Source organism: Electrophorus electricus, chromosome 9 (genome assembly GCF_041902795.1).
Source record: "Electrophorus electricus isolate QZ-2024a chromosome 9, ASM4190279v1, whole genome shotgun sequence".
Taxonomy (NCBI): domain Eukaryota; kingdom Metazoa; phylum Chordata; class Actinopteri; order Gymnotiformes; family Gymnotidae; genus Electrophorus; species Electrophorus electricus.
In genome coordinates this window covers 17,277,066-17,301,909 of record NC_137505.1, presented here as the reverse complement: position 1 = coordinate 17,301,909, position 24,844 = coordinate 17,277,066, and the positions used below count along the sequence as shown (strand labels likewise).

Below are 24,844 nucleotides of genomic sequence, written 5' to 3'. Positions count from 1 at the left end.
GAGAGTAAAAAAACTTTTACTTCTGACATTTCCGGTATCATTTTTTTGGTTTGTGTTATTTAAAAAGTGGCAACTTTATTTTAAAAACTCTGTAAGTGAATCTAAATATTTGACCTCAGATTTCCTTAGTGTCAAAAGAACATTTATTTCCCCTTGCATTTTCACAAACAAACCACAGAAATAAGGAAAACTGACATTTTTACATTTTTATTTGAAACCTTTTTTTGTCGTCAAAAATACTTATATAAAAATGTAAAATAAGCTTGTAAAAGCCCTGACTGCAAATGTTTTGTAGAATACACTCATTTGCTTTCACTCAACTGCTGCGTTCCTTCCTAGAGGACATTGTAATAAAGCTGTTTGCTCAAGTCTGTAACTTCAATGGACAATGTTAATTTCAAAATCTGCATGACTCAAAAGGAGAAAAAAAAATTGATTCTTTCAAGACAAACATATATTTCGTACTGTGCAAAATGGAGCCTGAAGCTAAGATGCAATACCTGTAAATGAGAGATAATGCAATATATGCATTATATGCATTAATATATAGCTGCACAGTTAGGAGGTGGTTTATGGGTATTCCTTAAGACACCTCTAATTTCAGTGGTTTTGAAACCACAGCATTATGCCCAGCCTCTTGATAAATAATATACATTTTTCAGCCATTCAGGGAGCCTGCTACCCCGCGTTTCATAAACATTTCAATTTCTTTATTCTCTCTAAGCACCCAATTAATTTATGTATAAATAACATAAAGCCTTGAATGTCCTATTAGATAATGTGGATACATTCAATTATTTAGTGCTGTGCTTTGCTTTTTGTTCTGTGTTCTCAACAATACATTCTTATCAGATACAATACATTCTTATCTTCAGACACCTGCAGAGATCCTACCATGACCCAGGAATTGGGACTCCACACTCATACCAGGCCACATAGTTGATGTAGGAGGTCCCACCGATCTTTCCAAACTTCACTGGCTCCTGCCGCATGGACCGGAAATAGCCTGAAAAAGATAGTTTTTTGTTTTTTTTTGCATAGTGTGTGTGTGTGTTGGGGGGGACTCTCTCCTTTGTATTCTTTTGTAAAGAATAGAAACATAACAACCATTATAATATTAATTACTTAACAGGCTTATGAACCTTTCATATGCTGGTTGCATAGATGGTAAAGGTGTAAGTGTGTGTAAGAGCATGAGTGGGTCAGCCAAAAGCTGTACCTTCTCTGGCTGGTAACTGGTTTGGTTGCAGCGGACCTCCAGTACGGCCATCCAAGTACGAATCAACAAACTGACAGTGATCTTCCCCATAGCCGGTTTGATCCCCTATAGTATAAAACCTCCCTGCAGAGAGATACATGCACAGCACTGAGTCTTAGCTTTGGCTTGTATATGCTGCATTTTTAGACCAAGCACTGAAATAACTGGAAAGATCAGCTTGACAGTAGACATAAAGAACTAAAGAAGCCCCGTCATAGGGAACAGCACTAGGCCATGGTTTGTTCACAGGTGTTAGAAACAAAGAGCAAGGTGCTGACCTTTGAGTGAATCGCTCAGGTAGATCTTGTACCTGAGGGAGTTACACAGCTGGATTCCCACAAACTTGCGATACCAGGTCCGTTTCACAAACTGCCTACCATTGCATTCGGAGTAGGAGTCTGCTTTGAATGGGAATGATGACCAGATGGCAGTTTTACCTGAGAGAGGAAAACAGAGAGGAAAATACAGTCAAAAAAGTAAATCACTGGTAGTGAACAAGGCATGGGAAAAGCTTGGAATAGCTGGCCTCAACAGTTATTTGAGACAGAACTAATATTTCTGATAAGAGCAGTTACCCGTGGGGACATCACTAATACGAGGGTCCGCTGAAAAAAGAAGAAAATGACATCACTGCCTGTAATATTACATAATATTAATTTTGTTCACATTCCATAAGTGTTATATCATTGACTGGATAAAATGTGGTGAAGCTATTTAAGGAGACATATGGTTTTCTTGTTATTCTCTGTTTAAGTCATTGTAATGGTACAATTGTTTTGTTTGCTCCAAACTATTTAATTTAATTTAGGTTGGGTTCACCTAAAGTGTAAATATCTTTTCACCCTATAGATTGATGATAAAAAAAAAATGATAGATGCATGATAAAGTAAAAGCTAAAGAGAAAGTCAAGGCACATTATACACTTAGTGTGCAGTGTCACTGAAATTCTGGATTTCGGAGAAATCCCAGACTTATCAGGATTTTTAATTATTTTTTTTTGCCAGAGGCTGTGTTTTCTATTAGCCTCTGGCAGGTGGACAGGTCCCCTGGATCTTAGCAGAGAGGTTTCCGCCATGGTCCCAGAAAATGGATCCATTAGACATATTGGATCCATTAGTGTATCACTGGGCCAATACACATCCTGGACTAAATGCTGTGTGCTGGGTGGTGTTATAAACTGTGAAAATCAGCTACCAGCAGGGACCCCAGTAGGTTACGGCACAATAATCAGAAAACCCAGACGACACATTTGGTTCAAATACTTTGCCTTGAAAGACTGTGATGATTTAATAAAACCACCGTTGTGCTTTTGTGGTTTGAGCAAGAGAGCGATGGCTTGAGCCACAAGACCTGCTGCCGTAAATGCACTGTGTAATGAGAGAGATGATATTAAGGCAGAGGAGGTAGTGGGTCATCCAGCTTCCTCTCCATACCTGACTCAGTACTGAAGCTGACTGGCTCAGTGGGAGGGCCTACACCGAGCTCATTCTTTGGTGTCACTGTGAACTCGTAACTGAAAAGTGAAGAACATTTTGGTGAAGTTCACTCACTCAGGTGTACAGCAAGACTTGCAAAAAAAAGAAAAGAATGAAAAACAGACACTTCTGAGAATGTGCATACTTGCTCTGTGGTTTCAGGTTCTCCACAGCTGTGTGTGTCTGATTGGTTACAACAGCTATATTATTGCCATTTGGACCCTTGGTTAAGATCTCATATGCTGTTGAACCAAATCATATAAGAAAACAGTTAGCCTTAAGTGCTTTCCCTTTTTCCTGATATTACTTTAATAGAACAGGTAAACTTATTTGTTTGAAAGAAAAAGACATTTTTATGCAAGGACTTTTTTTAAGCTTGCCAATAGGTTGCAGACACCAAATCATGAAGTATAAATATGAGAAGTTTAACATGTTTCCATCAGAATCTTTACTAAGATGGCTGAAGAGTGTTTTTGGATATCGCAAAAATGTGGGCTGGTTTAGGAAATTATGATTTAGAGGGTTTAAAACTTCTTCTCAGGATGATGCAGTTTTTAGTACTACAATTAAACAGACTTATTTAACAAAATGTGTTCCCATGCCTCCTGTGTCTCATATCTATTTGTAGAATGACTATGGGATTTAAGATTGTTAGAATATGTTAAAACAAAGTGATTTACATCTTTTGCAAGTGAAAAATATAATAATTCTTTAATTAATACTTATATTTTTAACTTACTGCGTAATTCAGTTACACTAGTAGCTCTTCATTATGTATGCCTCATAATCAGATGCTATATTAACTAAAGTTTAATGATTCAGTAGATAAGTTTTTCAACTAATATGGTAACTAAATATTTGAATTTTGAACCATTGTGGCAACTAATTACTTGAGTCTTTAAACATTGCTTAACGTAAATAGTTATTGAGTAATCAAGTTAATAATAATCCCCAAATTGCAGCCTGTTATTTCACAGATTGTTACACAGAAGTCAAAGCTGGTTAGAGTTACTGCATCTCAGCACGGACAGCTTTAGTCAGCGAGAAAGTCAGTGTAGTGAAGTAGCTAATCATCAAAACGTTTCAATACTTTTCTTTGCTCTTCAGAGAAACAAACACATGATCAATTTAAGCATCCATTGTACAGGGTGGTTGTGAGGTTACTAAATTATTAAATTTTTATTAATATTGAAGTTTATTATACTTAAGACTAATACATGGATACATTTTATAACATACATTTACTATTGAGTTGATCAGTTCTTCAGCATTAATTAAGTAACTGTAGTATAAGCTGTTATCAAAAAATATCCATAGCTCAACTCTCCTGCATTGAAATGGTTACCTTCCTTACAGTGACAAAAAAAAAACCATTAATGCTAACATAATGAAGTATAATCACTAATAAATGAATGTTTCAGTTACCTGTAGTTTCATTATCTGTCTTCTGCCAATCAATTATAACAAAGGAGGGACATCCCTCCACGGTAACCACGGTGACGTTGGAAGGAGGGGTCTTGGGCGGCCCAGTAACATTTACCTCTTCGTTCTCCTCGTCAGGGAATAAACTGAGAGAGCGAGTGACAGAGCAGGGCTCCTCCGGACGCTTGCCTGTGTTATATATGACATGGGGGGCTGGAGATGCAATCAGCCAGAGGTTAGAAACAGTTGCTGAAGTTGCCTTCACAGCTGATCACTGAAGAGTCTTGAGCTATGGCCAGTGGAAGAAACATACTCCAACTCAAATCTGGGCCTAAAACACCTGGTTTCTATAATGATCTATATCCTACATCCTCAGTTCACTCCTTAAGACAGCCCAGGCAATCTGCACCATTGTTCTGTCAAGCTCCTATCGCTCGTTAATTTTTATTTTTAGGCATGAGCTGTAGACAACTAATTACACATCTGCAAATATAAAAACAGGACTGACTAAGATGGGCAAGGATATCTGCTCTACTTTCTGTGATATATGTGACGGTATGTAGCAGCATTACATCTTACCTGTAAACCGTTGTTTTCCCATGGCATCCACATCAGAGACAGGGACAGCTCTGAATATAGTGGAGTTTGGCCCAGTGCCAAACCAACTGCCTGGGAGATACAAGCACACATGCAGAGAAGGGAAGAATTGACAACTGCATACACTGAAAAATGTATATTCTAAATTTTGGCATCATAGTTTTGGAAGCTTTAGCATCAATTGTTAGCTCATACATTATACTCTTCTGCATCTCTAAAGAAAAGAAAAGTGCACGTACACACACACACAATCACACAAGCTGATTGTCAATGCTTCCAGTGTGCCCTCATTACTGTCAGCCTCTGAGAGGAGCGTGATAGTTGCAGAGCAAGTTTTTATATTGTACCATTAAAGCGAGAAAGAGGTGTGCTTGTTGGTGTTGGCTTTCGATAGACAATTTTTTCTGTGGAAGGAGCAGGTTGGGGCTTCAGAACTGGCAGCTTCTCCATTTGTTTCAGATCTGTTATTTTATCTGCGGGATCGTATAAAAAAAAAGCATTTATTGGTCATACAACATCGTTACCTACAACTGCAATATCGTTATTAAGGTACAGTGAAGTGACTTGAGACTCTAAAAGCATATACTGCAGTCACGTTACCCCTCACCCTTCTCTGTCGGCTGCTCCGCCTGATTTGGCGTCTTCTTGTTTGAGACTGGTGCACGCAGATTTGCAAATGATTCTAGAAAAAAGAAATCTCTAATTAGACATTTCTATATTTCTTGAATGGACCACGTAACGCAGAGGGTAACTGAAGTGTGGACAATATGTGGAAACCCCCCCCCCCCCACTTAAACTGCAATCAGGGTGTAACTGAAAGAAGACAAAATACGTCAGTGCAGTGCTATGAAAGCAGGAAGACTTGAGTCAAGTGGTGATGATTGCTTAAAACCACTGTAACCTCATCCATTAGCATCACTATTCAAAAATGACGAAAAGTGACGTCCTTCCCAAATTCTTGCCTCTATTGAAAAACAGAACTAGGCAAGTGTACATGTGGAAGCACATGGAAGAAAGATTCATAAGTTTTATGCTCCAAATTCAGATGAGCAGATTTAAAGAGGAGATGTTTCCAGGGAATAAACAGGTCAGCTCTTCATGTAGAGTGCAGTTCTCCCTGTGCCACCAAGACTGTGCTCACAATCGGGGCATTGTGTCTGTTCCTGGCTAGAAGCCAGGATAATAATAATAATGCTGGCCAAACTGTGAGCACTGTAACGGCTCTTGGAGTTTGGAAGGGACCGTTTCCTTGGCTATAGGACAAAGACAATTATGTAGAAAAGTTTGACAGTCCACAACTCACAGAACACTACAGAGGGGTCTGTCGTGATCTATAGTTGTATATATTTTCCAATGATCCACCAAGTGAGTTGGATAAAGCCATACTTTCAAAGTATTTTTCCAGTCTTTCCTCTAGTTATCTCTGGCAGTTTACAGTTTATTTTGCTGTTTGCTATAGATTTTAAAAGTACAAGAAGTGAATGACTAAACTGAAAGTTTGGCTTTCCCTTATCTGGGCTTAATGCTGCTTATTTGCTCTAATTTCATCAGAGCCAAACAATCAGAAAAAGAAAAGGGGACTGAAAATATTAAATAAAGTTTTCCACACGCTTCATTAGTCAGATCCAGCATTTACTCTAATGGGGAGAGTGCAAAGAAGAAACCAAATCAAAAAGAAAGACACTAGCATCTTATCAGGACATGGCCATGTTTTAACAGTGGCTGATTCATGATAGTCCTCTCCACAGCCTTGCAATGCTGAAAGTCCTTTCTGATAGGAACTGATCCAGATCATTGGCAGAGCCTTGGAATGAATGTGAAACCCCAGCTGTATAGGAACTTCTCTCTTTATGGTAGCTATCCTATGTTTGTTAGAACTATGCTAACAAGTTTAGCGCTGCTGAAAAACAATCAGTTCTGTAGGAGAACTGACTTGCATTCTATTTATGACATTTAGCTCTGGATGCTAACCATGAGATGAAGGCTTTCGTTTTACCTCTCCGTCTTACCTCTCTGGATACTGTAGAGGAGCATACCAGACAGATGCTGGGTCCACCTGGAGCTCAGACTCTTTAACATAAATCAGTATTGCAAGATCCTGAGACTCTGAGATAAAATGAAGCAACTCCTCGATCTCTAGAGGTTCATGAAACCTGAACTTCTCTCAGCGTGAAGGAGATGTCTATCTGACAACTGTTCTAGAACTAGCATTAAGACACATGTATGTACATATGGTAGAAATCTCTCTGTTTGTACATATGTTGGAACTGGTAAGGCTGAGTGTTTTAGTTTACCAAATTGTTTCCTAGGCCTGTTGGTAGGTTTGAGTTGTGACCGCTTTTGATGCTTCACACCACTGGGTACTGAGGGAAAAGAAAAGAATGTTATTCCCATGAAGTGTTATGTCAAAACACATTCCAGGAACAGGACAAATGGCTTACAGACAAAGCACAGCAGCAGCAGAGTGACATGATATATGAATGGAAAACTGTGTGTATTCAATATGATGCATTTGTGTGAGGGAACTAAATACACTTGAGTAGTCTGAGCTGAAAGATCAGAAATAACAAAATAATTCCCACTGAATTTCCATTTCATAGCTTTAGCTGTATCTTAGGCTGTCTTGGCTCTCAGGAGAATCAATCAGCTGTAAGAATGACCAAACAGCTAGAGAACAGCTAGAGAAACACAGAATGGGAAACAGGCTTCTGGCTGTGCATGTGTGTTTGTCTGGGTGTATGTGTGTTTCCCTAAAGAAAAAATGCTACAAATCATTTGTTTTGATCTAACAGCCCCCAAAGGAGACCAGCATGAAATTTGCATCACAGACACGAGTGTAGAAACGTGACCCACACAAACACACCCACACACACTCTTACACACACTTTTACACACACACACACACACATACACACACACACACACACCCACACACCCACACACCCCTTTTTCTCTCTCTACTATATTGACTACCTATATATAGGCAGTAAAAATGACAGTGTAGTACAGAAGGTTTCCAGAGAAACATAGGTCCTTCATCAGTTGTGAAGAACTCTCTGTCTAAAAGGACCTCTGTTTAAAATGTCTTGTTTCGATGTAAACTATCTGTAACACACTGCAATTTTACAGTACACTGCAGTTACTCCCTGGAATCCACCTGGAATACTGAGGAATATGCAGGACAACATAGAGTGTGACATATAGAAAAGAAACCTTTGGTTTTTGTATTTCTAGTGGAACCTGGAGGGCCACGCCCAGACGGAGTCCCATTCTGCACCACTTTAGGGCCCAGCGGGTCTGCCACAAGTACAGGAGTTGAAGAGTTACGTGTGTTGCCTTTCACAGGGCGAGTCCCATTCCGCGCCACTTTAGGGCCCAGCGGGTCTGCCACAAGTACAGGAGTTGAAGAGTTACGTGTGTTCCCTTTCACAGGGCGAGTCCCATTCCGCGCCACTTTAGGGCCTAGCAGGTCTGCCACAAGTATAGAAGTTGAAGAGTTACGTGTGTTGCCTTTCACAGGGCGAGTCCCATTCCACGCCACTTTAGGGCCCAGCGGGTCTGCCACAAGTACAGGAGTTGAAGAGTTACGTGTGTTGCCTTTCACAGGGCGAGTCCCATTCCACGCCACTTTAGGGCCCAGCGGGTCTGCCACAAGTACAGGAGTTGAAGAGTTACGTGTGTTCCCTTTCACAGGGCGAGTCCCATTCCGCGCCACTTTAGGACCCAGTGGGTCTGCCACAAGTACAGGAGTTGAAGAGTTACTTGTGTTCCCTTTCACAGGGCGAGTCCCATTCCGCGCCACTTTAGGACCCAGCGGGTCTGCCACAAGTACAGGAGATATAGAGTTGCTAGCATTCCATTTGGCAGGGTGAGTCCCATTCACCACCAATGCAGAGCTTAGAGTGTGCACTACTGTAGGGTCCAGAGGGTGCGTTACAAGTTCAGGAGAAGAAGAATTGTGTGAGACCCATTTTGCAAGACGAGTTCCATTCTGCACCACTTTAGGGCCCAGTGGCCGTGCCAGAAGATGAGGAGATGGAGAGTTGCGTGAGATAACTTGACCTAAATAAGAAGAAAACACAGTTAGCAATTTCAATTTCATGATATATGGGAGTAGTCCAGGTCACTGATCGGTTGAGGATGAGGACAGTGCTGATGAACATGAGGAAGACAACACACTGCTTTTACTTTTTGTGCCAGAGATGTGAGGAAATGTCCTTTGGAGACACACAGAAAAGCAATGAGACAGTCAGCTGAGATGCAGTACTGAGGATGGTGATGAGGACACATTAGATGAGAGAACATCTGGAGAGGTGGTTCGGAATGCTTCACCCATAAACAATAACACTGATGATAAAAAATAGTTGCCAGCCAGCATGTTAGCATGAGAGACTACACCCAATGATTCCTGTCTTCCATCAACTGTTATCTGCATTAACATTTTTGACTGAAGCATTCCTTTACATGAGGAATGAGCATTGCATCATAGCACAGCACAGAGTTCGGTTTGTTGATGGTAGCGAGGTTTAAAGAATGTTGAAGGGGATGGAGTACAGTAGTTACAGCACAAGTGAAGTGTTGATGGAATTATAGATGACAAGACATTTTTTATGGAAGATCAGTTTAAATAATGTTTTTGGAGATGGAGGTGATGATTGGTGGCAGTCCAGTTTTGACTCAGTTGCCAATATTATATGATGGGATGCCATTCAGTTACACAGAGATGTACATGTAAGACACAGTAGTTAAGATCAACAATGTTGGAGCCTCACGAACCATTGATATCATTACCCTGGTCTCTATCCACCACCTCACTGACAATAGCAGGCTTTGGAAGAGGCTCTCCATCCTGTGATTGGCTTGGAGCTGTGTGACATAGAGAATCTTTCTCATACGATGATGTGGTATATACGGTAAAAGGAAAAATTACCTCTGCTGTTGCTGTGAGTTTTTAATGCAGATTCCAGGTTGTGGATTATAAAAAATATCTATCAGTGGGACTTTTAGGGGAATTCCTGGCAAGGCACATGGTTAATATTTAGTCAAACTGAAACATTCACTTTCTGACTGGTGCAGACATTGTTAATACTCTTAAATTACATTAAACGTTTTAATAAATCTTTTCCAGGTGTGATAACCTCAGAACGACTACATCAAGGCCAATCAGCTGGCAATATACTATAAATTGACTTTTTATAACCAATATTATTTAATAAATTAATGTAAATAATACATAAACAATAGGAGAATTTACCTTCTTGGCTGCCTGAGAGCTTCTTGTTCACAGCCTGCGTTTCTGGCCAATGACTGACATTAAATTTTGCTGGAGTTTTTTTGAGGAAGTTTGTTTGAATTGTTGCTGGGGATTCTTCTGGGACATGTTTGGTGCCACTGTGCTGAACATTTATAATTTGTGGCTCACTCTCAGGTGTGCTGTCACTTATGCCATATTGCCAGTGCATTGTGTGGGGAGTTTGTATTGTAGAGCTAGAAAGGTGATCGTCTTGGGCCAATACCGATTCCTTTTGAAATTTAGTGGAGCCCAGGGGCTGTTCCCTTGTCTTTGTTACTATTTCATGGATACTGGGTGTGTACCAGTCACTGGTTGTTATAGGGCTTGGTGTTTCTTTAGCATAAAATGTATGTTGGGAAAGTGGATGTTGTGATGCTATGCTTTCTTGTATGTCTGCTTTGGGTATGCTTGTGAAGTTGTCCTTAGTTGAAGCTGTTGGAGAAGCATTAGTGCTTGACACCTGTTTATGCTGTGTTGTTGTACTTAATTGGTAGTATGTGTTGTGTTCATTTATAGATTTTGGCATAACTGTATATGTTTGATGTTTAGTTGTTCTAGATGAGCTAGGTTGATGCATTTTGTTGGGTTGTTTTTTAGTTGTGCCTGGTTGGGGTTGTGTGAGGCTGACTTGTTCATAAGCGGGGCTTGGTTGGGTTGGAATTTGTTGTTGAACTATGTTAGTTGGCAATGCTGTGCTAAATAATTGTTCAGTTGTCTGGGACTGAGTTGTACTTATCTTTTGGAGTATTCTGGGCTTGGTTTGGGTTATAATGGACTTGACATGGGTTGCTTTGAGCTGAGGTGTGCTGGGGTTTTGTTGTATTATACTGGGCAGAGATTTGGTTGTGATGGATTCAGGCTGGGCTATGATGGGCTGTTTCTGGGTTATGATGGGCTCTTTCAGGATTGTGATGTGCCAGGGCTGTGTTGTGATGTGTTTGGGCTGGGTTATAATCGGTTTGGCCTGGCTTGTGATGGGCTCTTTCTGGGTTGTTCTGGAGTTAGATTTGGTTGTTCTGCAATGGAATTGTTCTGTGCTAGTTTTTGGTTGAATAGTACTGAGATCAGGTATGGTAGTGTTTGTTTGGGATTGGGTAATTCTAGATTGGGGTTGGATTGTGTTTGAATGGGGTTGACCTGTAATATGGAATTGGCTTGTTCTTGGATGCGTTGTATGAAGCTGAGCTTTTACTGTGCTGGTATGGGTTTCAGTGGTACTGGGTTGGGTGTTAGTTGTTATGGGTTGGGTTTCAGTTGTAATCAACTGAGTTTTAGTTGTTATTGGTTGGGTATTATGGGTACTTGACTGGGTTTCAATGGTGTTCAGTTGGAACTGAATTGTGTTGTGCTGTTTTACAGTTGTACTGGAAATGGATGAGATTTGTGGGTCAAAAGAGCTGGTTGTCTTTGAAGTGGGCTGACTCATGAGTGTCTGAATGAATGTTAGAGTCTGGGTCAAAAACAATGGGTCCTCAGTAGGGGAGGAAGATGCTATGCCATCAGTTCCTGTTCCTGTTCAGAGAAGAGACACGACAGTGCATGTCAATGTGTGTGAGTGTGAATTTGTGTGTGTGTGCTTGTATATGTATTAGTGTGTTCATTCAAAAATGATGTGTCTTCATAGACAATTTATTTGTAGCTTAGAGAATAAAAAGTGTTTTTCAGCATTGAGGTTGAAATGAGAAGAAAATAGCACCTTTAATAGGAATTTAAGTTGCTCTGCATAACAGTCTTTTTAACAGTCATTTTTTATTATTATGACATCTTTCCTTGACAGGATGCCGTAATTTGTTGGTATCTTTGCTTTTCTGTATAGGGGGACATCAAACAGCTATCTTTCAGTAACATAACAAGATCAGTACATTCTTCTCCTGCCTCATATTAATACCATATGACAACACACTAGTTAGGTGCTATTAACCAGGACCTTCCATCTCTTTACAATGAGAGATGAGAAAGAAAGCGCATCCGAGAAAGATCTCATGGATCGGGATCAAGTATAGAGCGATCAATCGGTTTTTCAGATGCACATAGAGAGAGCTTAAAGCTTAATTTGTGCAGTATTTAATTTGATAATAAAGCCTTCAATTTAGGTGCTGTTTGTCACATAATGTTTGTCACATCATTTGTTATATAAACAAACATTATAGTTAAAATTTTTTAAATGTGTTCAGTGTATGGCTAAGAGCATAGGCCAACAAGGAAAAACCAAATAATCTCTTGTATGCTACAAACAATAACCAATATGCCATTCAAACATTCTTCATTATACATCAATTGGGTAAAAAAAAATCCTTTTATTGACAGAGTGGAAAGGAGACAACAGACTAATGTTAAACTATACCAAGCACATTTTATTTTTAAAATCACTTATATAAGAGCTACATATATTAAGAGTTCAGGGACCAGTAATAGACAATGCAATAGCAAAGAGACAGCAGTCATTTTAAAGCTTGTTACCTTGATTTCCTCTTGGTGTAGGAGGATCTGCGGTGTGCCTGACGAGGGGAGGATGTCTGCTCAGAGTGATGTTGTGACGGACTGCAGAGTTGAGGGCAGCACAGTGAATTGGACAATTAATAAACACCATGATCCCACTGTTATCTGGGAATATTTACAAGTGAAGAAGGACATGTCTTACTGGTCACAGGTGGGAAGGCGCGGGGATCGTCCACGGTAGGTTTCTGGATGGGAACAAATGTGCGCATTTACAAAAAGTAAATATAGAAGAGAGAAAGAGGACAAAAGAAAACATGAGCCAGCAGAAGCTGGTAGATGGCACAAGTACCTGAGGGCTCAGCTGACTCCTTGGCTTCAAAGGTTCATGAATATCTTGTAAAAAAATTAAAAAATTAAAAAATAAATAAATAAATAAATAAATAAATAAATAAAGGGGGCAAAAATTGTTTGTTGCTTGTATACCAGTGCTAACACTTCAGAGCCATGACCAGAGATTATTCTGTATGTGTGCTGTGAAGTGACCCACCGGCTGTGTTGTGTGTTACTGGAGGGCTCCAAGCCCCAGTGTCGGCCTTGGTCTCTGCTCGCACCTCAAACTCATAAGGTGTGTCCGGTTTGAGATTATCGATGACTGTATCAGTGGTGGGACATGTTTCATAGTTCCATTTGTGGCTGGTTTCCTTCTCCTTGTAGCGCACGGTGAACTCACTGGAAATTCAGAAAATGAGTGATGTTACAGTCCTTGAGGCCCTGATTAGCCCCAATATGTGTGGTGTTTCAGATTCCTGAAGCAGATTCTTATATTAAGAAGCTCCTGTACTGTATTACTATGCATTATGTATGAAATCTAATGTGTGATGACTGATAGCCACATTAACATACATACATTTATTTCAGCTCTGCACCAGCAGTAGCTGCAAAGTATTCCAGTTTTGTAATGTTTTTTTCTTATGTGTTTGGCTTTGAGCAAACCAGAACATTGGGAGACTGTTCTGATGATCACTGCACCTCTAGGCCCCTGTGCTGTTCTATGTCTCTGGTCAGAAGTATGACCAGACACTTGGAGATGGCAGGAACATTCTGATCTAACACAGAGAAAATGCACACACACATGCACATTTGTGTGTGTGCATTTTCTCTGTGTTAGATCAGAATGTTCCTGCCATCTCCAAATGTGCATGTGTGCACAAATGTGCATGTGTGCACATACAAATGCACACCCTCCTACCCATCCTCCTCGCAGTCTTCTAGGTGAGCATCTGTGTACGGGGTTTTCAGTAGTGTGCCCCAGGACAGGTGAACTGAGGTAGGGGTCACAGTGCCAATCATCAGATGCAGAGGTTTCTCCAGAGACACCTTCCCTATAGATCAGATTGTTGTTTATTAGTATGTGTTTGTTACTCACATGAGGATAATAAGACTACAGGAACCAAAAGGCTTTGCATGTATTTATAGCAGCTCATGTATTGATTCTTGGTTTGTTTTTGCAGTATTTTTTTATACATAATGTGTGTTAATGTTTACCCGTGCACTTTTTTTTCACTTTGTTTGCTTTGACTGGCTGCACTACAATCAGATATTTTGGCTCAGCATCTAAAACAGAGAAAGAGACAGTGAGAAATAACACTGGGGGTGGGGGGTGGGGGGGGGTTAGCGAGAGGGGAGAAAGAGAATGGCGGGGGGGGGGCAATGCTTTACCGATCTCAGTTTCGTAGTGCTCGTTCTCCTCAGGTAGCTTGATAAACTGTTTGGAGAACATGCCACTGCCATAGCCCAGGATATATCCCTCCAGTTTTGTGTCTGCTTCCGGTCGCAGGAATTTCAGGATGATGGTGTCTCCCGTAGCAGTGATACGCACCTTCATAGTCTGCCTGCGCACTAGAAATGAGACCCATAAACACATAAAACTCAAACAAATAACTTACCCATATTACACAAAAAAACAGGAATAAAAATAACTGAAGAGTATAACAGACTCTGTTAGGCAAATGTTTTGGTTTCTTGGTGGAAAAATAAGTCTTAACATGATGTCAAGGCTTCAAATAAATAGGGCACATAAGGAAATAACAGATTTATATGCTTTTTACAGTATTAGAGAACTGTTTTTGTTATAGCCGCAGGGAAAAACACCAGCATGATGATTGCCCAGAGAGAATTTTTTGGGATTTTTTTATGGATTCGGTGAGAAAAAAGTTTCAGTGTGTTAGTTTGATGAATTGGTAAACTCTACTGTGGAACAACACCCTGTTGACTGCCAGTTCCTTCTCCATCCAGCAACTACACCATCAGTACCACCACAAAATGCATTAATCAGAGATTCCTGGCAGAGGTTTCCTGTGTTTGTGGCCACACACCCTTACAAAAAATCTTCTTAAACTGAAAAAAACACCTTTAACAGTCAACAATGAGTAGGGAAAACAAATTTCCTAGCAGTGAGTGCATTATAAGAAGCATGGCCGACCTTCCACATCTTGGTTGTTGGAATGGCGTGTGTCACTGTAGAATAAGAGGTCGCTGTGTTTTAGAGAGAAGGAAACTCCTGGCAGAAACCTCCTGGCTCCAAAACAAACAAACTGGCTTTTCATTACATCAGAATTGGCTCGGCCATTCCCCGGGCAACTCCCTGAGGGAGCAGTCAAAGTTGGCCTGGCCAATAAACCATTACACTGGAGAGATGCACCATTAATGACACATGACTGTGCTGAACTCAAACCTAACACTGGGCAAAGTCTTCCTGAGTGGGTGTGAACTGAAATACAGAGATCAATTCAGGGTTTCATCACATGCAATAGTTTTTCTTCTTACCAAAAGCAACACTCATATTTTGTGTAAAAATAGATGAGAGGTTGAAACTGTATTTGTGTTTGTGCCCACATAGATGTAGCATAGATATCCATGTCACTGGACTAAGTTCAGAAACTGGTTGGTAAAGTGGACTAAGTTAGGTAGTGCTCAAGACAGACACACACACACACACACACACACACTTTTTAATGAACTCAGGCAGGTGTATCAGTATAAATCACTGGGAGTCACACAGATTTAAACTTTTAATCAACTGCAGGTTAGAATTATTAACAAGCAGGTACCAAGACACACTAGATGATTACATTTAGGCTCACTTTGAAGTAGTTTCTTTAAGGATGACAACAGATCTCTTCCACATGCTCAGTGGCAAATGAAGCATTTGTATCTTGCGTCTCATGGAAATCTAGTTTTGCCAAGAATGGTGTCAAGTAGAGATTTGTCAGGTCAATGCGAGCTGCAGCAAGTTCAAGAATCTTTCGTGTTTTCTTTGGCTGAATTAAGATTTGGTATACGAGAGGGCAGTGGCATATGGTTTAAATCAGTTTCATGCTTAACAAATCATTCAGAATCAGCTTGTGCCCTGTGGTTCTCATACTGGATGACACCTTGGAGACAGAAATGTTTCAACATGGGATTTTATAAAGCTCAGTTATAAAGTGCAGCTAGAACAATGCTAATCTTAAATTGCCTCATTATGTGTTAACTTATGTAAGACATCCACTTTTTGTTTATTACTTCTAATTTTAGTTTAAGAAAGCAATGAAATGACTTTCAACCAAAGCCGGGCAGTTTAGCCCATTTGCCAAGGCCTAAACTTAATCCGTGCCTGGAAATGCACACGCCGCACCGGGGTCGATACTGTTGACAGGATCCAATAATGATTAGGTAATGGAACTTTTCAGAAAGACAGAAAAGAAGGAGAGAAAGAAAATAAACAATTGCAAAGGAGGTCACTGCACTGTTTTTCCATTAAGCAATTAGATGCATGAGTAACATTCACAGAAAGAGAAAGAGACAAAGCTTGAAGTTCAAGAACATGGCCAGAAAAACCAGGTGTCTACAGTGCATTCAGCATTAGTCCAATTATCCTTTCATCTAAGAAATAGACCCGACCTGTCTAGCTCCTCAGGACCTTTCAGTTTCCAACACCAGGTCATCTTGTGCTCCAGCAGTGCTGCTCAAGTAACGTACAAACAGGCTGTCCCTCATCAATCATCTCTCTAGCACCATGAGTCAGTAGTAATGAAGGCAGACCATTGAAGTGACAACAATAATCGCTTCCATTTTGTACCAATAACCAAACAAAATCTAGCGATAAGACCATATCATGTTCGTAACCTTTTTTTTTTCAGCGCAAACAGCTTACAAAATAATTTGTTAAAAAAAAAAATTGATTTATATCAGGGGTGTACATTGCCCTGATCCATGCCATATATGGTTGAACGCAACAGTTGATTAATGTTCCAATCACAGCAAACAAAATGCCAAATGGACTGCTGTCTTGCCAACAATCAAGGTGGTGAAATGTAATCAAGACAGTGCCATCAATAACATGCCACAATTATGATGTGACTCTTATTACTAAATATGATCACATTACTGCACGCAACATTTACCGTCATCTCAGCGCTGATGTTGACAGATGAGTTGGAAATATTCATCGGTGATTTTCTTGAATTTCCATTTGTTCTATGATATTTTTGCCTCTTACCTGGTCAGATGTAAATTACCAAATCATAAAATGCAACTAAGCAATTTCAAATTTCACAGTTTTGTTTCCAAAAGTCATGTGCAGTTGTAAAACATAGTAATGAACCAGATGGACCGTACCTCGGACTCTGGATGTGCAGATGAGGTCGAGGAGCAGGACCTCACTGATGATGAGGAAGAATAAGGTTCTCATGTTGCCCCCTTCACTCAGCGTACATACAGCTTGGCGGGTTACTGAAGCTCACTGCTGTCCACGACAATCCTCTTCTTCTCTCTTGTGTTCAGCTCTGAGGCTTGTCTCAGCTTCTCTTTGCCCTGTTATTGAACTGAATTCTGATATTGTCTCTGCTTCACAGTGCACAGGGTAATGCATGTGTGTGTAAATGTGGGCGTGTGTGCGTCAAGGAGCTAGCATGTGTAAGTGTGTCTTGGGTATTATGTCACAGTTCTGAGTGGTTTTGGTTGTATCCAGACCATCTGTATTAGAATAACTAGGGGGTGGGATCTGCTGATGTCACACATGCTGTGGAACGTTTAAACCTGAATTTCTCTAACACTAGATTCAGTTACTTTCTTTCTCTCATTCTTTGTCACATCCTCCCCTCCTTTGCCCTCTCTGTTTTCTCTATCCGTTCTTTTACATTCCTTGGTGAATCGTTAATCCTTTTACAGCCTTGAGACTTTATTACTGTAAGCAAAATTAAGTGCAAAATCAGAATCTGCGAGACTTTCCAGAGACTGGAAAATAAACAGTAAAAAATACTGACCAACTCCCACCCAAAAAAAGTTTCACTTGTTCTCAGCATTCAATAGAACCATACCCAAAGCCAAACAGAGGTCTTATACTGAATAGAGGGCATGTCTGCAGGCAGGGAGGTGGCAGTTGACTGGCCTAACTACCCCCATATTTATCAGATTTTCTGGGGTGCCTATTTAATATCTATCTCTCTCTCGCTCTCTCTCTCTCTCTCTCTCTCTCTCTCTCTCTCTCTCTCTCTCTCTCTCTCTATATATATATATATATATATATATATATATATATACTCTCTCTCTCTCTCTCTCTCTCTCTATATATATATATATATATATAGAGAGAGAGAGAGAGAGAGAGAGAGAGAGAGAGAGAGAGAGAGTATTTATTATTTATTTATATAAAAACAGGCAACAACAGTTTGATACTCTGTTTATGATATAGTTATTTGGATTATTATATGGATATTACACTATAATTACTTCTACAATTACAGTGTAACAGTGGTATGTAAGTGGTTATGTAAAGTATTACTCAAATATCTGTTAATCAGGTCAATTAAGAGAGTTGGTGAACTTGATTAGCTAAGGTTTGTGCAGTGGTATAACATTGCAAATCCGCACAGCTTGTAGAATCTCTTCATTAAAAGGAACTTATGAACATTTCATGTTATCACTGCACTGGAATTCTCTTACATCTAGCCATTCAAAGGGTACCTGACCAAAAAACTACATGTAAAAAAATGTTCGTGAATTAGTACCTGCATGTTAGAACTTTTGGCAAATCTGCCACACCTTTAGCCAGTTTGACTTCATGTAGCTCCTCAGTTAACAATGTTTGTCTGTGCTAGAATTAAATATCAGATTGGCATATGGATATCTGTATGTGATTTTCAGTAGAGTGTTTAGTGCTTGCAGTTTTATTGACTTGGAACATGACAGTTTATTGCACTGCCTATACAAGCTCAGTCCTTCTGTCTGCACTCTATACTATTTCAAGCATGGATATAGATCTTGTGGGTGTTTTCCATACAGTGAAACAATTTAAATAAGTTTTCTTTCAACTGAAATGTCTCATTTGCCAAGTACTTCAATAGGAACTCCCAGAGAGCTAAGAATATTTCTAAGTGGATTAGTTTACTGTTTGCAACAATCTTGCAACACTTGCATAATCAAAAGTTCAAACATTCACAGGAACAGATGAAAAATCTGAACTATTATATTTTATTTTATTTAAAAGGTCAAATGAAACGTATGTTTTTTTCTTTTTTTAAAGTGCAATAACATTTAAAAAACAAGATCCATCTGGATGTCTGGACCTCATCAAAAATTTCTTTCTGAGAAGTAAACTACTCAATGTCCCCAGACATGTAGTATATCCAACAAAACCAAGTAAAATATTTTATTGTGGTATACCAAAGACCAGCCTTTGACTATGGTGATTATGATTTATTCATGTCTTCATTGACCTAATTTCGTCTGACCTAGCTTTAAGTTAATGTTTCCTCTATATTTCGTAGTTGCATTTTTTGTTAAAAGAGATGGACAAGTTCTAACACATAGTAAAAGCATGAAGGTTGTGTCCTGCCTGTATGACAGTACATGCAGTGGCCCTCTGTGATAGAACAGATGTTAAGTAATCAGTATTGTTGATGGGGTTGCAGGTAAAGAACCACTAAAGACACTGTTACACAATAGATATTTACGACAATAAATGGAATAGCTATAAAGAGTACCACATCCACCACTGATTGGTCCACACATTCAAATGGAACGCCAACACCAATTTAGACTGAAGTCAGTAATGATGCATCAGGATTTAATTTGGGTTGGAATTTAATCCACAGTGACAGGATTATAATTTATTATTGGCAAATATTACCCATTTGGACAGAGGGTAGTTATGTTCAGCCTTATTATTTGATCCTGAGGATTCTGACATTATTTGATCGTCATGATTTTCCACTGCTCTCACTTCTGGCTTCTTCTTTTTTCACATCTTCTTCTGTCATCTTGTCCAGCAATTTCTCACAGTCATTTAATAAGTTCCACTCATCAAACTGCATGAGGGTGCATCTATGTGTAAGACCATTTGGCAGATAAATCCCATGAATGGTTCTGTAAAGACAGAGCTGCTCTTAACAACAGTCACTAATTTAACAGATACTTTAACAGATGTTTCCCTAAGTGGTGAAAATCCTGCCAGGGACACCTGGAGATCAGTTTAAAGTAAGCATCCTTCAGGAGCATGGCTTGTAGGTATTATGCTACTTGTTTTCTGAGGGCTTGACTAATGTATTTAACTGAGTACAACCAATGCAGTATCTCCTCTTCTTCAAAAGCACAGGGGAAAGTTAATACAGGTGGAATCCAGGGTCCGCAAGGCTGTGTTCAGACAATACCTCATGCTAACTGACCATAATACATCTATACATAATTCATCCTACTGTGTTTATCAAAGAAGGTTGGACTGTATGACAAAGTGTCACTGTACATTCCCAAGCAGCTAAACCAGTCTCGAAGGGTGAAGTGAGGGTGAAGAGACCATGCTGATCGATTGACTAACACATGGTCATGCAGATGGTTACTGAATTCTTGAGAACTGCAGGCTATAGACACATGGCACAACTGGAATCTGAACCTTAAACAGTAGAGCAAATGTTTGTACATGGTCAACATATTCTTCAAGCACGGAATGTGTTTAGTGCACAAATATGCAACAGAAGCTTGTAATACTTTACTGAAGAGCATTGTAGCAGGCTACATGACACATAAGTGCTTCATGACAGCGAACATAAACATACATAAATATTTATAAATGCTTATTCTAACAAGCATCAGCTCTCATAAAAGCTGCTTTTACAAACATTGATGTCAAGTTGACATAACTATGTCAAGTGACATATTTTGGTAATATTAGGATGTGTCGTGTCATGCAGGGTGAAATGAGATAGCATGTTATGACAATTGACTTTGAAGCTCTGTGTTTTTTTGGCATGTCAGGGAGACATAACGCTGATGATAAGATTCAGCTAGCCAAGTGAGGTTGCTGGTAAAATTGAACAAAAGTGAGGACTTCAAAAAGGTGCTCTGTAGTGTCTCATGTACTGTCATAACAAAGACATGAAAAACTGCTACATAACAGATATTTTAATGATGTCTCTGACACTGGCAATATTTACCCTATAATGACTTTACCCTATAATGGTTTCAGTGAATTTTATCTGGCCACTAAAACAAACTGTAACTGATGGGCTACAGTCTGTGACTGAAAACTAATCTCTTCAACTACAGCAATTCACAATACTCATAAATGAAAAAGACACATTTGCAGGAGGGTAAGACAATTTTGATGCCAACCCATACCAGCCTCAGCACATTCTGATATGTTTTTTATGGTCTGCGTCAGAATGACGAGTTATATAAGCCTCCATGAGCTAGAAGAGATTAAATCTTATTATGGAAAAAAAAACATTAATATTTTTATTTTGCGTTTGGGCTAACAGTAAACATTAGGTTGATAAGACAGAAAGCCTTGAACATGTGAATCCATTACTGCGGAAAGGGCTTTCCAGCAATGTATGAAATCCTGTCATTAGGCATCTATTTTAGTACTCATAGATCTGAGCTTTGTTTGCCATTAAAACACCAGTGTTTCCATGCTGTTACCAGTCCTGGTATAGTTCCGACCCTTAGTAGCTGCCATGGCCTTAACAGTCGTGTTTTAGGCTGCTTGGAAAACATGAATGTTTTCTTTTTTCTCTTCTCCTTTGGCCATCCAACTCCTCTAGCTGTTTGTTTGTCATGCTGGTCTCTAGGACAGATGTTGGGAACTCAGTGGTGTAGCTTGAGTCCAAGGACAGCATCAAACACCAGCGTGAGGAGGGGCTCCCAGACCTCCTCTCCCAGTCTCCGGGCAGAGAAAAACTGGAAAACTGCCAGAGTGGGAAACACTCTGCAGCTCCCTTAAAGAGGGATCTAAACATGTTGCCTGGATCCCAGCTATGTTCAGCTTAGTTTGCTCCATACCTCTGCTGCACACAGTGGCAGGTTTGAACCTGAGAGGTCTGGAAGGCCTGCTGGGCCCCTTCGCGCGCTGGCATATGAGTGCTTATGTCTGGGGCTCTGCAGCAAAAAGGATGAGCTTGGGATGATTCTTATAATGTAAATAAATGATCTTCTCTGATTGGATGAACTGGCCTGTCAAATGATTGGTCCATATGGAGTAAACTTGTAAATCACGCGCGCGCGCGTGCGTGTGCGTGTGTGTGTGTGTGTGTGTGTGTGTGTGTTTGATATTGCAATCAAATTTTGAAAGTTTCTTTTGCAGCTGGAAGTGGTTTAGAAAAAGATTTTTTGCTGAATGCAAATGTACAGTCTCACAGATACACGGACACACACACACACACACACACACAATATATGTTCAGATTTTATTAGAATATGCTGTTTTGTGAAGTGCATATGTGCACAGCAGCTGTGATGAAAAGATGGCTCATCACCACAGCAGAAACCTAGTCAAGGACAGGCACTACTCTATAGGAACTAGCCTTCTACCCCATTTAGTTCCAGTGTAATCTAAAACACCTGATCCTTCGTAATGTATAATTGTTCAAAAATATACAATAACTAAAGCAATACTGAAACTAGACACTAGACATTGTGTAAGGGCAGCAATCCAGGATCATAGATTGAGTTATCTGGGTCAGATCCGTTCCAGAGAACTGAAATGTATATGGCCTCAACAATGGAGGTGTTTTCACTGGAGATCACAGACTTGTATTTTTTTATTGTTGGTCAAGACTAGTACAATAAAAACAGATCTGGTTTAAAGGTCCTCTGTCCTACCTGGTATCCTAGGTGCTCCTTGGCCAGGCCAAACCCATCAACTCATGTGTGAATATTTCAGGTTTAATGTGTACTAGCATTGCACCTTACTATCCTTACTATCCTACACCTTGCTTGGCTTACTGAACTGTACTCCAGTTGTACATAACTCAATATTAAGTGAAAGACACAGGAGATGAGCGCTGTTTATGTTTTTGCATAATTTTCCCCTGGGTCATCTGAGAAAGTCAAATGTATTTCTTTTCCTTACTGATTTCAGGCTAGTTTGTTCGCAAAACTTTATTTGTTTTGGGCATATGTGTTTCCCAAAAGTCCCTTCTCCCTGTATTAGATAACAACGATAAGATGCAGTGTAAACAAATTCATACTGGTTTGTTACTAAACAAGCATTCAGTGTCTTGATCTAGGACAGGCGTGGGAAGAGAGATCCATTATTTCCCATTACAATCCTGGCCTACACAGGGCGTAACATTTGCCTAGTGTGAAAATGAGTCTGTATGTCCATCTAAAGAAGAAAGAAAGGGGGACAAGTTGCAGCTGTCGGCAATGTGTTGGGATAGAACAGAGACGAGCAATGCCAAAGGGGGTAGTAAATCACTAAGCATGCCAGAAATGTAAGAGAGAAGGCTTTTGGCTATAAGAGGATGATTGTTAAAGTAACAAATATATTCTCAAGCCAGCCGTGAGCAGAGTTATCCACATTTACTCACAGAGAAACCCCAGGAAACCCCTTTCTGATTACAGTACAAAATACACTTTCCAGTGTTGAATAAGCAGACTTTCGTGCACCTATGGTATCCATGGCCCATGACTACTCCATCACCCTGAGGGGTCTATGCATGCAGTTCGCTTGCTTCATTTAGGCCCCAAAAGATTTTGGTTTGCCTCGTTATTAGAGCCTGCTAAAGGTCGGGGTTGTTGAACTGACCTGTTACTGCTCCGGTGTGCCTGTGGGAAAGGTCATTGGGCATCTGCTCCTGGACTCTTAATATTGCAAAGCAAGCTAAAATTATAATACCTAAACATGCATAAATACCGTAAACCTCAGCGTGCAAACATGGCACATAATTTTTTTACATTTCTCAGTGGTACTAAAGAAGTTGTTTGTCTCAGTGGTACTTTAAAACTTGTACTTGTTTAAAGCATCTGTATACAATTTCCCCAGAAATACTGTGTTCAATTAGAATGAATTTTAACAAATACACACTGCCCCCTAGGGTATTCAAAGTAAAATATACAAGTTTGTCAAGCTTAGCCATCATTTCTGCCTATGTCCACTGGACCATCAGTTTTTTCAATCGGCTTTTCTGTTTTGTGATAGTCCCTTCCATTCTGAAACATAACTGGATTCAAAAGAACATCAAATATCTACTCATGGTTTTGCTGTACTTCACCTAATCAACCTCTCCTGGACCCTTCCACTTTGCGAAGCCACATGCTCATCTCTACCTAATGAGATCTTATCACTTGATGCAATATTATTAGGTTGCTGCAAAAACAATTAGACAACAATGAATGTGTCATTCATCCAGATAAGATCATAACTGCAGTGCGAGTGGGAGCACGTCTACTGGACATCACACAGCCAACACTATCATTGTAATGGGATGGTGTTAGACAGTCCAGCAAGAACATCTATTATATCAATGAAGGGAGGGGAAAGAAGGAGAAGGAGAGAAAGAGAGATGGAGGGAGAGCATGAGTAAGAAAGACAAAAAGGGGGAGGAGACTGCAGTGCAAGCATGGCCATATATTCTGAGATTTCTGCACTGAAAGGGTCTAGGTTTGGTTCTTGATTTCTTATCCTTAACCACACGCAGCCTGGCCACAACACTGCAATGCTTCTTTTAGCTTGCCCCGAAACAAAATGGATGAAGACTCGTCTCTACTGGCAAAGCTCTTATGAATACAGATTTGCCTTTCGACTTTATATAATTAAACATATGAACAAAGCAAATAAATATGTGCATAAAAAAATAATGATAGGGAGGCTATCAGTCCCTATCATTCAGTTCCCATAGCACGGGTGAGTGTGTGCTGCTCTATGACTGCATGCAGCAGACTTGAACAACACACACGTTTACCACACACTCCAAGTAGTACTGTGTAATCTGATCTGGAATCTGACTAATCACTTTTTAAAATGCTAATTAAATCCTTTAAGTTCCAATACATGGAAAGCCAACCACTTTTTCCATTAAAGGACATGCAGTCACATCAGAC

At 39.9% G+C, this 24,844-nt stretch overlaps 1 protein-coding gene across 5 annotated transcripts; it reads right to left on the bottom strand.

The window, feature by feature from the left end:
• Positions 1-191: 191 nt before the first annotated feature.
• On the bottom strand, positions 192-17,470 carry abi3bpa (ABI family, member 3 (NESH) binding protein a). Of its 5 annotated transcripts, XM_081720536.1 has the most exons (23): positions 17,144-17,470; positions 16,930-17,024; positions 14,204-14,383; positions 14,030-14,098; positions 13,734-13,866; positions 13,032-13,213; positions 12,834-12,877; positions 12,687-12,729; positions 12,506-12,586; positions 10,007-11,557; positions 9,529-9,618; positions 7,966-8,814; positions 7,047-7,115; positions 5,360-5,434; positions 5,100-5,225; positions 4,735-4,824; positions 4,159-4,368; positions 2,879-2,975; positions 2,692-2,771; positions 1,834-1,863; positions 1,537-1,695; positions 1,220-1,342; positions 192-1,006 (listed from the first exon to the last, which is right to left on the bottom strand). In XM_081720536.1, exons 3-23 carry the CDS (start codon positions 14,367-14,369, stop codon positions 891-893), a joined length of 4,383 nt encoding a protein of 1,460 aa, XP_081576662.1. In that variant the 5' UTR covers positions 14,370-14,383; positions 16,930-17,024; positions 17,144-17,470; the 3' UTR covers positions 192-890. The 5 variants fall into 5 exon arrangements, with proteins under 5 accessions (XP_081576662.1, XP_026860962.3, XP_081576661.1 ...); XM_027005161.3 differs by lacking the exon at positions 16,930-17,024; XM_081720535.1 differs by lacking the exon at positions 16,930-17,024 and having other exon boundaries at positions 9,544-9,618.
• Between the last annotated feature and the right edge of the window lie 7,374 nt (positions 17,471-24,844).